The following is a 17,000-nucleotide window of genomic DNA, read 5'->3' on the forward strand; positions in this document are numbered from 1 at the left end:
ATGATGGCTGCTGGATGGAAATTTTTCATTTAAAGAGACTCATCTACTTTTAGTCCTATGAGCTAAGCCTATGGACTTGACAGTAGGTGACCTACTGGGTCCACATAGGGCTCATGTCCTGTGGAATGTCGTAGTGGGGATTCCATTGCAGATCGTCCGCGGAAAACCTTCCTCCAAACTTGCACCGTTCAGTGTGGGTTTTATTGTGTTCAACCCCTTATTGACCAGAGGTGAATTCTGCAGTGGGGACGGCAATAAAATTCACATTGAATTCCGTACTGCAAGTCAATTTCTGCACGGGTTTTGTGGTTATTTCCGCAGCTTGTGGATGAGATTTTCAATATCTCATCCACTTTGTTGCTACCGTAAATGCCATGGAATTTCCTTGCGGAGGTTCCACATAAAAACTCTGCATCAATTCTGCCCCGTGTGAACCCCACCTTGGTGATATCACCCTCACAGCTTAGCATTGGTTCCCCTATGTGAACAAGCATTAGTTTTAAGCACAGATGTAAAGACATCAAGAAGCTGTTGTCTTGATGGGCATAGATGGGCATGGACATAGATTGGTATCAAATTTGGAGAACTGACTAACCAGCCTTCTCTTTGGCAGACAGTTGGCTGTGACCAGATCCTTGGATCTAATGCCATGTATGATTCATGTGGTGTTTGCAAAGGAGACAATTCAACCTGCAAGATCTACAGCAGCCAGTATACAAAGCAGCACTACTCTAATCGTAAGAGAAATGTCCTGTAGAACATGAGATAAACATACAGAATATGCATAACTATACCGAAAGAAGACCTCTAATGGCACACCAACCTGAACATTTAAGTTAACGAGATGAAATACTTTGTAGCCACCTTTTATCTATGTCAACGTTGGTGTTTCCTAACATATTGTGCATATTCTAGTCCCAAACCCAATGTATCCATACAAACGCTTCTACAAGTAGATACGTAGATATAAACACATATAGATGGACTGTAGAAACATCTGATATGATGCCCGCTTTGTGTTACAGAGTACTACTCGCTGGTCACCATTCCTTCTGGAGCGCGCAGCATCCGTGTTTCTGAAATGAATATTTCTACCTCTTACATCTCCGTATGTAACACACAGAAAAAATACTACCTCAACGGATACTGGACCATCGACTGGCCCGGCCAATATCAATTTGCTGGCGCAGTCTTTGAATACAAAAGACCATACAATAATCCAGAGACTTTGATTTCTGCTGGACCTACAAATGAAACAATAGTAGTAGAAGTAAGTCCTTGTAGTGTTATATATTAAATGTATCTCTCCATATGTCTCTACATTTGCTGGGACCATACAAACATAGGTAAAGGTATAGTCCCCTGGTGCAAGCACCGAGTCATGACCGGCTCCTAGGGGGGCATCCCATCGTGACATTTTCTTGGCAGATTGTTTTTGTGGGGTGGTTTGCCATTGCCTTCCCCAGTCATCCTTTACCCCCCAGCAAGCTGTGTCCTCATTTTACCAACCTCGTAAGGCTGAGTCAACCTTGAGCTGGCTACCTAAACATACAAACAAACATGAGACCTAGTAAAGCAGCTACTAAAGATCAATCCAATAAGAATTATGCCGCTTTGCAAGCAGTAAACTGGAGACGCATACAATGCCTACAACATCTAGGTAAGTGCACATAGCAGGCAAGGTAAGTACAAGATCAGGAGAGGCAGAGGGGGCATCTACAGCCCCCTAATGTGGAACTCCAGGGACCATTTATGTCATTGTAGATCTAGCACAGTCTGGCATTTGCACTTCTAGCATTAGGGACTGGCTTCATATATCCACTGCTGCTGTATATGCACATATTAGGCCACTATGATGTTAGGAGATTATTAGACGAGCAACAGAATTTTTTTTCTCACAAGCAGACATAGTGTCTTCACAGTTCTCCCAGTAGAAGACCATGCAGCAGAATCACAGGTACATTAACCCCTTAGTGACCAAGCCTGTTTGCGCCTTAATGACCAGGCCAAATTTTCCAAATCTGACACGTGTCACTTTAACATGGAAAAACACCAGAAAGGTTTTGCATATCCAAACGATTCTGACATTGTTTTTTCGCCACATGTTGTACTTCATTTAGGCGGAAAAATTAGACCGATAGAATTTGTGTTTATTTATTAAAAGCGCCAAAATTGGTAAAATTTTGAAAAAATCGTCATTTTTTTGGATATATTCTTTATTTATTCATTTAAAGTATGGGGGTGTGATACAAAAGAAAAATAGGAACATGGTAGAGAGATAAATCACAAAATGAATCAATCAAATGATCAACAAACATTAAACAATTACAACTCTATTGAGATATGCAATGAAATCAATATCAGGAGAGATTACAGAGATTAAAATATTGATAGGATCAGATAAAATGGTGGGGTGAAAATCATCAAGTGGTTAGGGGGTATTATTAATTCTTGGTGATAAACCTCGATTTCCATAGAAGAATGTAAACCAAACACTCCAAAGTTTCTGGAATAAATGTAAGAGAGTCTAAGAGAGTTTGGTATTTCAGAAGATATAGCTTAGAGTGGTCTGTATTCCTTGTTGTTTCCACTTAAATGTAAACCTTTTCTGTGACATGTCTCAGCTCTGCAGGGGGCAAAGAGAATTTAAGTGCCTCCGTCTTTGAATAATTGGCCTTAAAGTTGGATAGGCGTTCATTTCTCTCGAACTCCCACAGCAGAGAGGGGAGCGAAATATGGGGCTGAGAAATATAAAGAAGTAAATCATCTGCATATACAGTAGTCTTAATCTAACGGTCCCCTACATGTTTGCAATGGATGCTCAGGTTGTTACGGATGGCAAGATGCTCCACTACCAGTACAATCCAGTAAGGTGGTGAAAGGGGACAGGCCTTTCTTGTCCCATTGCAAACGGCAGTTGGGGAGGATAAGAGGCCATTTACCCGAATCCTGGCTGTAGGACATGTATATAGTACCAGAACATGGCTTAAAAATTTGGGGCCTAGTCCTATTTGATTTAGGGTTTCAGCTAAGAAATCCCAGTGAACCCAGTTGAAGGCCTTCTCCACATGCACTGATAGAAGGAACAGGTGACCTAACATGGCTCTAGCTATAGTCGAGAGAAATACAATTTTGATAACATTATCTCAAGCTTCTTGTCACTTGATGAATCCAATGCGATCTGGATGAATTATAGAGGGGAGAAATGGAGCCAACTGGTTCACTAAGACTTTTGAATACAGCTTTACAACCACATTATTAATGTTATGATTAATGGACAATGTAGGGTCTTTGCCTGGTTTCAGTAAAGCACTAATATTACTTTTTTTTTTCCCTAATAATTTTTATTAAATTTTGCGGAGAAGTATGAGCATATACATATCATTGCATATATAGGCAGTAATTAAGTACATCGTTACAAAGTTTTCATAATGCGACAACATGTATTTCAAGCTTCAGATTTCACACAGCGCTATGTTCTAAATGTGATGGATTACTTTTTGTGTTTAAGCCGTAAGAGAAAGAAATCAACTAAACAATTTCAAACATATCAGAACTTATTTTTCAGTTCGAATTGCTGCCAATTATTCCAAGTGCTGTTAAATTTAGAAAGACAATTGTTAAATTTTGCATATATCTTTTCGTAGCAGTAGTGGTCTGAGACTGCGCTCAAGAGGTCCTCAATCAAGGGAGGAGGAGCCCTTCTCCACTTTTTGGCTATGATGCTTTTGGCAGCCAGTAGAAAGTGGCATATCCATTTTCTTTTCTTTTTTGGTATTTCGTGACGGTCAATGAGAAGGAGTGCTAGTTGAGGCGAACGCTCAAGACAAATGCCAGTTATGGATTGAATGGTATTGAAAACCTCCTTCCAATAGTTACGAATCTGGGGGCAATCCCAAAACAGGTGATATAGGGTGCCTACTTGACCGCAGCCTCTCCAGAGTCAGAATGTGCCGGGAAGAATTTTGCCATTTTTTAGGGTGTATAGTACCAGTTAGTTAATACCTTGTAGTGGGTTTGGAGAATGTTGGCCGAAAGATTGGCTTTATTGGCCCACTCAAAGGCTCTCAACCACGTCGGAAGTGGTATGTTTTTTTTTAACTGTATGTTCCCAATTTAGAAGGTGTATCTTTTTTGATCTATTGGTATTTTGAATAATTGCGCTATAGAAGGCTTTGATTTGGGAGGCTTGGGAGGTTTTGCACCTGGTAAATATGACTTCCAATTCTTTCGGGAAAGAGAAATTGTATAAATCAGCTTGTTTAAGAAAGGAGAGAATTTTTATGTATGAGAAAGCTTCTGATTCAGGTATATTGAATTTGTATTGGATTTCTTGAAAAGAAAGAGGTTTACTTTTATTCAATATGTCAGAGATAAATTTTACTCCCCTACTTGTCCATTTGTTTAGATTTAAATCCCGAATGAAGTAAGAAAGGACTTCAAATGGAAGTTCAGCCAGAGGGTCTCTGGTGTCAGTCCTACACCCAAGTGCCAGTTGGTTCCAATAGTGGAGGGTGTTTATCATTAGTAGAGAGATATTTTGGAAATATATTAGTGATGATATCTTTGGAGTCAGAGCTCCAAGGATGGAGGCCTTGACCAGAGAGCTCAGGTGTCTGTCTCCATTTCTGTTTTTTTCTATATGGTACCAAGATGGGATTGCTTGAGATTTCAGCCAGGCACCAGATTGGCTTAACAGCGAAGCCTTGTAGTAAGTTTGGAGGTTGGGCACACCCAGACCCCCAGACCCCCCTGTTTCTTATGTTGGTATAATATTGATGCCGCTAGTCTCGGTTTTTTATCGCGCCAAATAAATTTAAGTAGCTGTTTCTGGAATTTTTGGATCGTGGACGAGGGAACTGGTTAGGACAGTGTGCGAAAGAGATGTAGGATTTTCGTGAGCAGTAACATTTTATAGAGTGCCATTCTTCCGAACCAAGATGGTTCTTTTTTACCCATTTCCTCCATCTGTTTGAAGGGAGATATATAGGGGGTCAAAATTTGCAGGAATTGTTTCAGGTAGGTTTTGACATATTTTGGTACCTAAATACGATATCTCAGTTTTTCATTGAAAAGCAAATTCCTTTTGTATAACCAATTTTAGGTCAGGTTTTACCTTGAGTCCCAAAATCAGGGATTTGTCAGTGTTTAGTTTGTATAAAGAAGCATTGCTATATTGGGTGATGCAGTTGTTTACACCCCTTAGGGAGTTAAGAGGGTCTGTCATGGTAACTATATTATCATCGGCGAAAAGGCCGATTTTATTTGGTCTTAAGCCCATTGATACGCCTCTAATCTCCAGAGAGGTTCTAATCTTTTCTGCGAGAGGTTCTATTGTCATGACAAATAGCAATGGAGATAGGGGACACCCCTGTCAGGTGCCATTCGATATGTAGAAAGATGAGGACAACACCCCGTCAACCTAAACTTTGGCCGAGGGCTTCGTGTAAAGAGCTTGGACTGCACGCAAAAAGCCCTCGCCCACCCCAAACCTCCGGAGCACTTCAAATGCGAAGCCCCAATGCACTCTATCGAACGCCTTCTCCGCATCCAGGGAAAGGAGGAGAGAAGGCAGCCGACTCGAGGCGATTCGTTCCAGCAAGTTCTGTACCTTGCGTGTACCATCTGTGGCACTTCTTCCCTTCGTAAAGCCCACTTGGTCATTATGAATGATCGTGGGCAAAACGAGTCTACCGGCCAATATTTTAGCATATATTTTTAAGTCTGAGTTCAGGAGGGAAATAGGCCTGAAATTTGCTGGTGTTGTAGGGGACTTGCCTGGTTTGGGTAGGGTGACGATAGTGGCCTGGAGTATTTCTTCATGCAAGGAGCCCTGGTCCATCGCTTCGTTAAATAGTGAGTTTAGATGAGGAGAAAGTAGTTGAGCAAAATTCTTGTAATACTCATTTGAAAGACCGTCAGGTCCAGGGGATTTGTGATTTAAGTCTTGTATGGCCTTACGTATTTCTGGATTTGATATTGGTGTGCTTAATATGTCACTTTGGGTGTCTAGCATGGGAAGATCCAGTCCATCCAGGAATTTATTTATTACCTCTGGGGTGGGTTGAAAAGTGCAGGGGTTGTCTTTAAGGTTGTACAGGCTGTTATAATATTCCCTGAACTGTTCAGCTATCTGCTGTGGGTGGGAAATTTTAACCTGGGGGGCGCTGTTGTTAATGATAAATGGGATTTTAGCTTTTAATTGTTTTTTTTTTTCTTTTAACCAGGTTGGCCATCAATTTTGAAGGCTTATCTATGTAGGAGTAGAAGTTAGCTTTGGAGTAAGTCAGACCCCTATTGTAATTGTCCAGAAGCGGTTTTTTTAATCTTCTCCTCAAGGAGGACAGCTCCATTAGGAGGTTGTTTTGTGGAGAATCTTGATGAAGAGATTCCAGATTTTTTATTTTTCCCAACAGGAGGTCTATCTTTTCTCGTTTGTTTTTATTTTGTTGTATTTTGAGTTTTATTAGTACCCCTCTTATAACTGCCTTGTCGGCATTCCACAATGTGGCGTTGCTTACGTCAGATGTGGAGTTAAAAGAAAAGTATTCCTCTAAAGCTTTGTTGATAATTTTTTGGTTCTCAGGGATATTGTATAAATTGGTGTCATTTCGCCACATTTTTGATAGGGTACAGGGGGCGCCCACGTTCAATTTCATGTATATTGGCGCATGGTCTGACCAAGTGGAAACTCCAATCGTGGAGTCAGTTATTGAAGTGAGAGTCCCCCTGTCCACCAAGAACATATCTATCCTTGAATATGTTTTATGCCTTGGGGAAAAGAAGGTAAATTCCCTAGAAGAGGAGTTAACTAAGAGGAGTTATCTAAAAGTGTCGTATAAACCCTCTCTATGTAACCAAGGGTGGAGAACCGACACATTTCTAGCGGGTGCTGTGGAGTCCACCTCTTTGTCTGCTATTATAAGTCTCCAGATAGTATTAATTTGCCCACAAGGACTTTTCTGATCTTCTTAATTACTTTGTTCATGAAGGAGATTTGGGATTTGTTAGGAGTGTAAATGTTCACCAGGGTAATCGGAGAGTTATTTATAGTGCAATATCAAGTATCTACCCTTATCGTCCGATATTTGTTTATTAAGAGAAAAGTGGAGACTATCTCTCAGGGCAATCAGTACTCCAGCGTGTTTTTTATGAGCATTTGAGAAGTAAATATGCGGGTATTGTTTATTTGAAAATTTAGAGTAAGACTGTTGGGCAAAATGTGTTTCTTGCAAACATAAGATGTCTATTTTGGACGCTTTAGCATCCTTCCAGACCATTGAGCGTTTGAATGGGGAGTTTAATCCCCTAACGTTCTGGGAACAGATTTTTATATGCATTATAAAAGTGGGTTATGAGTGAATTTGTTTGGGATACATTAGCAGCATAGCAAATATACAAACTTAAAACAAAGGTACAGGCGAAAACATTAATATGCCTGTTAACATTAAACAATACATGAGTTGCGTTATTCATGTTATTCGTGAGGAAAGAACAACAAGACTGTAAGGATAAACAGATAAAACTTCAGATAAGAGCAGGTATAAAAACCTGAACCTGTTTTGGGGGGAAAGTTCGGCTTACAGACCGTCAGCCCGGTAATGAAGGTCAGCGAGGGATGTGTCCAGCATCATACGATGAAGAAAACTTGTGATGTTCATGCTGTTTTCACGGAGGAGTAGTGGGAAGCGTGCGGCGATAGGAGGATTTCGGGGGTCTCTGAGGTTTGCTTAATTGTGGTTCCTCTGGGAGTAAGATATTCCATTTTGAAAGGACATTGGCGCCATCTTCTGGTGAGTTTAGGGCATGCACTGCGTTATCTTTGTGGACTACTATTTTTGCAGGAAAGCCCCATTTGTAGGGAATTTTTGCAGCTCTCAGGGATGAGGTGATTAGAGAAAAAGCCTTTCTTGCTTGGATAGTATTCTGTGATAAGTCGGTGAAAAGGCTTATATTTGTAAATGGAGATGGTAGGGCGCCCTGCTTTCTTGAAGCTGTCATCAGAGCATCTTTTATATGGAAAAAATGAAATTTGGCGATTACGTCTCTTGGGACTGAATCTTGTAGAAAGTTCGGTTTCAGCAATCTGTGCGCTCTATCAATTGTGCAATCTAATTCTGAGGCATCTGGAAGGACGCTTTTGATTAGCTTGGTGTGAAAGCTTTTTAGATCGTGTTGTGGGACACTCTCTGGGATGCCTCTAAATTTAACGTTGCATCTCCTGCTCCTATCCTCCAGATCTGTGAGTTTTTTCTTCATGTCTTCTACTTCCTCCTCCAGGGAGTAGTGTGCATCTATTAATTTGTTGTGGGATGCAGTTACTTCTCCCATTTTGGTTTCAATATGGTCGGTCCTCTCTTCTATATCTGTTATAGAGGTGTTTAGGTTGTTTGACAGAGACTTAATGTCCTTTTGCAAGGATCCCCTTAAGGCTAGGATCATTTGTTTTATAAAATCTTCCGTAGCAGGCATATTGGATGATGGAATACTTATGATGGGGTCAGGCTCTAATGAGGGGTTCCCTTGCTGTTGGTTGAAATGTGGGGAGAGTCGGGGGCGTGGTTTTTCTGGACTTGATAAAGGAGTGGAGGGGGCAGATGATGGCTGAGAGCTCGCCGGCGCCATTTTGCGGCCATATGGAGCGGCACCAGCAATTTCCTCAGAAGAATCACTCACCCCACGTCTAGATGTGATCTTTGGTGTCTCTTCTCCTTGTATTTCTCGGTCAGTGTTTTGTCTTCTCATGCCAGGTGACCTAGAAGGAGAAACCTCTGGGGCTTGCAGGTGAGGGGGAACCCTCTTTGTTCATTGGTCCCTGCCTCCTCTGGCCGCGGGTGACGAAAAAGTCTGAGACTTTATTGAGTGGTGCTTTAGTGCTTCTTCTTTTAGGCATTTTATTGTAGAGATCTTTTGGACTGCTTTTGGGTGTTTTTGAGGGGGTTAGGTGTAATATACAGACTGTGTCCCAGTCTTATGGCAATAGGAGTGCTGCTTCTGCGCATATACTTGTCCTAATATACAGCCCAATGATGTGCCAAGTTCCATTTGTTTAAACTGTGTTAAAGTTGAGTGTATATGTGTTTCTGTGATTCTGGTCCTTTAAGACAGCAGCCACTGCAATGGGAATGTGGTGCTGGAGGGACACACCCCTATGAGGTCAGCCTGCCTGTCTGCAGACACAGTATGAGAAGGAAGCAGGATGTGACGACACACAGAGAGCAGCAGCCATCTTTGCAGAGAGAGAACCAAGTGTCTGTGCTGTATTGAGAGTGTGTGGAGATCTTATAGGACTGTCCTGTGCAGCTAACCTGTGTGTAATTCAGTCCAGAGGCAGACAGAGTGTAAAGAGACAGTATGTTCAGTGGAGCCATGCTGAAAGGACTGTGCCCAGTGGGTAACCAGTACTACTGATATTGTGGCTGTGGACATTGCCACCAAAGTTATAGACTGGCAGTGCTGTTGAGTACCGGACGGTAACTGCATAACCCTGGCTTATATCACACTGCAGTGTATGGATTCTGCAGGACTGTCAGTGTGCTGAGCTACTTGCTGTTGGATCCTATTTCATCCATTTTGTTTTCCTGCCTGCTGAGAAAGATTTTATTGCCTCGGATGTTGTGATAACTGTGAGGAGAATACGCTTCGCTATACAAGGAAGGAACGACATTGGGCCCCAACGCGCGCTTCTACAAACTGTAAGCAGTCCACCCGGACCACCGGTAAGAGGGGTGCGCACCCAAATGTGAAGTTAGGGTCAGTTAGGGATAGTTTTGGGACTATTGTTCTTTCAGTGTCCGTGCTGTGGAGGTGGACTTAGTAAACGTGGAATAGATTGTGAAATCTAACTTGAATTGTTCCAACTATACTGTGTATTTTGCTTGTTCTTATTCCTGTTCTTTTACCATTAACTTGCCTTTATTAACCTGTAGTAAATACATTTTTCTTAACTTGACCACCCCGTGTGCGTCCTTTCTGGTTGCGGAGACCAAGCCACCTGCCTTGCTCTCGGTTCACAAATTGGCGTTAGTCGGCAGGATCTGCTTTCCAGAATGGACGGCAACGCACCAGTTAGAGGGGATGGTGCCAGAGGAGGAATGCCAGCAGGAGCTATAGTGAGTCAGTTAGTTAAATTTGATGGCAATAATATGTCTGTGAGTATGTGGGTGGAGCAGATAAGAATGGTACAGCGAATGTACCAGACCGCACCAGAAGTACTAGTAGAGCTAGCAATATTGACGTTACAAGGTGATGCTAAGACCACAGTGATATTAAGGCCATTCGCTCAAAGGCAGACATTTGAGCAAGTAGTACAGATTCTAGAAACCATCTATGGAGAAACAGCATTGCTGGGATCCCTGCAGGCTCGATTCTTCCAGAGAGTGCAACAGGAGAATGAAAGTCTCCCCCAATATGCAAATGCTCTACAAGAACTGATCCGAGATATTCAAGGGAAGGAAAGAGGCTCACCTGCCTTCTGTAACCCTGATTGGACTCTCCGTGACCAGTTTGTTCTGGGGATCCACGACGGCGGTTTGACTGTTGCTATGCAGGACTTTATACGACGAGAGACTTATGCTAAATTTCATGACGTGCAGGTAGAGGCCATCTCACATGCCAATAGTATTGTCCCAAAGCCCCAGACCGCAGTTGGAGTCACTTTGTCGCAGGGGGCTAGCTCCAGCCTAGAAACAGTAGAAAGAGTGCCAGCTAAAGAAATTCTAACAGTAATGCAGAAATTGCAAGAGCAAATGGAACGCTTGCAAACCTGTTGTGATGAAAACTCTATGAGAATTGCAGACTTCCAGAGAACTAGAGATGGAGTGGGCCGTCCACACCTAGAAGGTCAGAACCACCCACAACCCCGCTGGAGGGATGAGAACAGGACCTACCGAAGGGGTTCCAATAATTTAGTACAGCGCTCAGGAGAAACCGAAGGGGCTTACCGAAGGGGCCCAAATCGATGTCCAGAACGATGGGAAATACGTTGCTGGGAGTGTGGACGGATGGGCCACGTTGCTGCCAGATGTCCAGACCAGCGACACGCTTATGAGAGACTGCCATTAAACTAAGGTCCCCTGCTCCTGTAGGGCACGGAGTAGGGGAGACTGAGAAGGAGATTATGTGGGGAAAATGCCCTGATGATGACCTAATTGCTGCAAGTCCTGTCATCCAAATGGAATTAGAAGGTATTTCGGTTATCGGGATGATTGACACGGGTTCTCAAGTAACAACTTTGAGTAGAGATCGTTATGAACGGTACTTCCGACAACATGTGAAATATGATCCCCATACATTCGTACGAGTGGTCGCAGCCAACCAGTTACCAGTCCCAGTAGTGGGAGTGACCTGGATGAATGTCCGGTTATGTGGTCAAGATCTAGGTAAGAAAGGCATTGTGGTGGTACAGGAGCCACATGAAGTAAAGGCCCCTGTCATTTTGGGGATGAATGTGCTAAAAGAATTGGATCAGATCCTCTTTGAAAAGAAAGGTCATGGTTATTGGAAACAAACTACCACCCATCGGCCTACTCGAGCAGCGTTCCAGCGGCTGATCCGAATATGTGGCTTACAGGAAAGCTCGGATGCACAGCATCCTCTGGCACGAATTTCTGTCCCTATGCATACAAAAGTTACACTGCCACCCCGTCGGGAGATGAGTGTCCATGCCTGTAGGCACCTGTCGGAAATTAGAAGGCATAGCTGTCTTGGTAGAACCACTGCCGGCAGCCGAAGGAGGTGTTGATCCGCTAGTAGCCCGTTCCTTGGCAATAGTTCGCAATGGGAGAGTACCACTCCGATGTGTAAACACCCAGGACCAGAGTGTAGATCTGACACCAGGAAGGATGCTGGCTAACATCTATGTAACTCCGGAAGAAGTAAAGAACGTAACGCCGATGCATCTGAAGCCAGCTGAAAGAGATGAGTGGACCATAACCGTGTCTATGGGAGAAGATGAGGGTCCCTCCTCTGAATGGAATGGCTGTGCAATTCGAGAACAGATGAAGATGGAGACTTATTTGTGTTCTCCAAAACAGGTCCAGAAGATAGATGAGCTGTTGTGGGAAAACAGAGCCATTTTCACGCGTTACGCTGAAGATTTTGGATGTACAACTGGGGTCTGCCATGAGATTCCCACAGGAGACACCCCTCCAATTAGAGAGCGCTACCGACAAATTCCTCCACGGTTGTATCAGGAAGTGAAAGAACTGTTGACTAAGATGCTGCAAGGTGGGATCATCCGAGAAAGCCAAAGTCCCTGGGCAGCTCCAGTGGTGTTAGTCTACACAAAACCGAAGAGACCCATCCTTTTTTTTACTATCGGAAGTTAAATGCCTGCACCGTGAGAGATTCCTACCCCTTACCCCGGATTGAGGAGTCCCTCTCGGCGCTAGGGAGAGCTCTGTACTTCTCCTCACTAGATCTGGCTAGTGGGTATTGGCAGGTGCCGATGGCTGAGAAAGACAAGGAGAAGACAGCTTTCATCTTGCCCATGGGACTATATGAATTTAACCGGATGCCCTTCGGGCTGACAAATGCACCCGGAACGTTCCAGAGATTGATGGAGAAATGTCTCGGTGACTTCAACTTTGAGTTCACTCTCATCTACTTGGATGACATTATAGTGTATTCTGCAACTTTTGAAGACCATCTTTACCAACTGGATCAAGTATTTCGACGATTGCGGGAACACGGGCTCAAATTAAAACCCAGCAAATGTCGGTTGTTCCAATCTGAAATTGATTACTTGGGTCATCGCGTATCAGGAGAAGGGGTGAGACCGTCGAGGGACAACATAGCGGCTATTCAGGATTGGCCGACACCAACTACCTTGCGAGAAGTGAGGGGGTTTCTTGGAGTAGCCGGTTACTATCGACGGTTTATTAAGGATTTTGCCAGGGTAGCAGCACCACTAAATGCCCTCCTACGGGGCACATCCGGTGGTCCGAAGAACCGGACTGTGAAATGGGGAACTGAACAGGAAAAAGCCTTCCGGGAATTGAAGGATGCTCTGACAACGACCCCAATCTTGGCGTACGCTGATTACCACTTACCGTTCCAGCTATATACGGATGTGATCCTGTATGGTCTCGGAGCAGTGCTTTCCCAGGTTCAGGATAGCCAGGAGCGGGTTATAGCCTACGCCAGCCGGTCTTTGCGGGATTCTGAAAGAAATCCTGAGAATTATAGTTCATTTAAGTTGGAGCTGCTGTCACTAGTATGGGCCATGACTGAGAAATTCTCTGAATACTTGACTGGGGCTGAAGTTTTAGTACTGACTGACAACAACCCATTAGCTTATCTGGAAAATGCCAAGCTTGGGGCTTTAGAGCAGAGGTGGATAGCTCGAATGTCTAAGTTCAATTATCACATTAAGTATCGGTCCAAGACAGAGAACCAGAATGCTGATGGACTTTCTAGGGTAACTACCCAGACCCCCACAGGAGATGTGGATCACGAGTTAGAGCATGTGGAGGTGCCTGACTTCAGCAGATTTTCACAGGCCCTGGCCACCGCTAATCAGTGTGAAATGGAAGGGACTGAAGTGGCTCCTTTCTGTGGTCCCTCAACACAGGAATGGGCACAGATGCAGCAGCCCCATGAGGGGCTGGCACGGATGATCAAGTTTGTTGAGGAAGGCAAGAAGCCCTGTAGAGAGGAAAGAGAACAACTGACATGGGAGATATTATCGGTTCTGAGTCAGTGGGAGAAGTTGGAGATGAAAAATGGAGTTCTATGCCGAAAGGTTTATCTACCTTCTGAAATCGACGTTCGATACCAAATTGTGGTGCCTAGTGAACTGGCTCGCTCATTGGCGATGGAGGCTCATAACAAGAATGGTCACTTTGGTCACAAGAAGACCTTTCGTTGGTTACAGCGTCTGATTTACTGCCATGGTCTCAGTTAAATGGTTGAAGAAGTATGCCGCAGCTGTCGAACTTGTGAGATCCATAAGGCAATAGAAGAGAGGGCTCCCCTGCAAACCATAGTGACCCAGGAACCTTTGGAAATTGTCATGATAGACTATCTAATGGTGGGCCCATCCAACAGCGGGCATCAGTATTGCCTCATAATGGTGGACCACTTCACCCAATTTGCAGTGGTAACCGCCACCAAGGACCAGACAGCTGAGTCAGCAGCTCGGGCTCTGTGTCAAGATTTCATTCGAGTGTATGGGTGTCCTCAACGCATCCACTCCGATCAGGGAGCTTGCTTTGAGGGCCATGTAATGAAGGAAGTTCAACGTATCTATGGAATAAAGAAGTCGCACACAACTCCATACCATCCGCAAGGGAACGGGGCCTGTGAAAGATTCAACAGAACTCCGCTACAGATGCTGCGGACGCTGGAGGAAGACAAGAAGTTACAATGGCCTCAGTTCTTGTCTGAGATGGTCTGGGCCTATAATAATCAGGTCTATTCTACAACAGGGTACTCCCCTTATACTCTCTTCTTTGGGCATTCTGGGCGAAGCATGGGAGAATTACAGCTGACTGATGTGGATGGGTTCCCTCCAAGGGATCCAAACTCCTGGGTACGAGCACATCGGCAGAGACTTGAGACGATCCATCGATTGGTGCGGCAGCGTCTACGAGAACATTCTGATTCTGATAAGACCCCAGTGCAAGAAGCACCATTGCAGCCAGGCGACCTGGTTCTGGTGCGTGTCAAGAAGCCCCACGGGAAGCTGGAAAGCAGATGGGAGGCTGTGCCATATCGTGTTGTTAGCCGCAAGTATGCCAATGGGCCAGTGTACCAAGTCCAGAAGGAAGGAGCTGATTGTGTTCGAGTACTTCACAGAAATATGCTGCGCCTATGTCATTCTGAAGAAACAAATTGTACCAGAACTGCCAACGTCAACGAGCTCCCACAGTCAGAGACTAGTGGTATGGAATGGGCCTATGACGATGAGGATGATTGCTGGCCGATCCTTGCTCCTGAGGATGTTCCACCGGTGACTACTGAGCCTCCAGCCTGTGCCCCCACTGGTGCAGAGTCTGCTAGTACTTCTCAGCCCATGGCTGAAGTGCCCCAGAGTATTTCACAGGTCCTCAGACGGACCACTAGGACAAATGCTGGCACCCCCCCCCTGTTCGGTATTTGCAGGATGAGTTTGTTTGGCCTGCCATACAACGGTACACTACCACTTTGCGCATAAAAGTACAACCCTCTGGTTATACAGTCGTTGGCAGGGACTGCCAATCTTAAAGTGGGGGGGAATATGTAATATACAGACTGTGTCCCAGCCTTATGGCAATAGGAGTGCTGCTTCTGTGCATATACTTGTCCTAATATACAGCCCAATGATGTGCCAAGTTTCATTTGTTTAAACTGTGTTAAAGTTGAGTGTATATGTGTTTCTGTGATTCTGGTCAGCAGCCAGTGCAATGGGAATGTGATGCTGGAGGGACTCACCCCTATGAGGTCAGCCTGCCTGTCTGCAGACACAGTATGAGAAGGAAGCAGGATGTGACGACACAGAGAGCAGCAGCCATCTTTGCAGAGAGAGAACCAAGTGTCTGTGCTGCATGGAGAGTGTGTGGAGATCTTAGAGGACTTTCCTGTGCAGCTAACCTGTGTGTAATTCAGTCCAGAGGCAGACAGAGTATAAAGAGACAGAATGTTCAGTGGAGCCATGCTGAAAGGACTGTGCCCAGTGGCTAACCAGTAATACTGACATTGTGGCTGTGGACATTGCCACCAAAGTTATAGACTGGCAGTGCTGTTGAGTACCGGACGGTAACTGCACAACCCCTGGCTTATCTCCCACCGGGGTGTATGGATTCTGCAGGACTGTCAGTGTGCTGAGCTACTGGCTGTTGGATCCCATTTCATCCATTTGGTTTTCCTGCCTGCTGAGAAGGATCTTATTGCCTCGGATGTTGTGATAACCGTGCGGAGAGGACGCTTCGCTATACAAGGAAAGAATGACATTGGGCCCCAACGCGCGCTTCTACAAACTGTAAGCAGTCCACCCGGGCCACTGGTAAGAGGGGTGCGCACCCAAATGTGAAGTTAGGGTCAGTTAGGGATAGTTTGGGGAATATTGTTCTTTCAGTGTCCGTGCTGTGGAGGTGGACATAGTAAACGTGGAATATATTGTGAAATCTAACTTGAATTGTTCAAACTATACTGTGTATTGTGCTTGTCATTATTCCTGTTCTTTTACCATTAACTTGCCTTTATTAACCTGTAGTAAATACATTTTTCTTAACTTGACCACCCCGTGTGCGTCCTTTCTGGTTGCAGAGACCAAGCCACCTGCCTTGCTCTCGGTTCACATAGCATCCCTCTTAGACACTGTGAGAGCTAGTAGCAGGCAAGGCTCTGTGTCCTGTGACTGTCCTGGTTCTCGTTCGGACCACCCCTTCCCCAAAAGCGTTTTTTATCAAGTTCAAGTGTTGTGAAGGCAAGGCAGTGTCTGTCTCGATTTGCAGCCGTTTTCAGCTCACACTGCTTCAAAGGAACTCAAACTGAAAGCTTCAGTACATGGGGGCCACAAACTCCAGGAGCCTCACCACCGGCACCCAGAAGTCACAGAGCTATTCTCTCTGTTATCAGCTCACTGCCTTGCGTGGTCAGCGAGCTTTCCTGAGCCCCGCTGTTTTATGTGGATGGGTAATTGTAGTTGGCTGTCTTGCAACAGGAGGCTCGGGGAGATAATGTGAGAGCTAATGATGCCTCCTTTCCTTCTCCCCGCACGCCGCGCTCAGCCGCGACAGTAGGAGACTAAGATGGCGCCCCGTTCCCGCGCTTCAGCAGGCTACTGCTATATCAACTCACCGGAATATTTAGCAAGGGTTGCGCTGGAGCTCCGATGCTATTCTTCCGCTGTGGGGAGTTCTGCTGAAGACGGGTGAGTCCTCCGATATAGTACCGGATGCTTTTGCCTCTTTGTGTAGGTCTGAGTGCCGGATTCACCTCCTGGCTTCACTTCTCGGTGTTCAGATTTTGCCATTCTGCTGCAGGAATCTTTATCTTTAGTTTAGTCCGGTTTTGTT

General features: G+C 44.8%; 1 protein-coding gene across 1 annotated transcript in view; it reads left to right on the forward strand.

The window, feature by feature from the left end:
• ADAMTS16 (ADAM metallopeptidase with thrombospondin type 1 motif 16) overlaps positions 1-17,000 on the forward strand; it is a 298,537-nt gene that overhangs the window by 193,283 nt on the left and 88,254 nt on the right. Inside the window, exons 15-16 of the mRNA XM_066579089.1 lie at positions 614-737; positions 1,026-1,270. Of these exons, the coding sequence (XP_066435186.1) occupies positions 614-737; positions 1,026-1,270 (369 nt within the window). The remainder of the gene's footprint in view (positions 1-613; positions 738-1,025; positions 1,271-17,000) is intronic.

The sequence above is a fragment of the Eleutherodactylus coqui genome, chromosome 9 (assembly GCF_035609145.1).
Source record: "Eleutherodactylus coqui strain aEleCoq1 chromosome 9, aEleCoq1.hap1, whole genome shotgun sequence".
Classification (NCBI taxonomy): domain Eukaryota; kingdom Metazoa; phylum Chordata; class Amphibia; order Anura; family Eleutherodactylidae; genus Eleutherodactylus; species Eleutherodactylus coqui.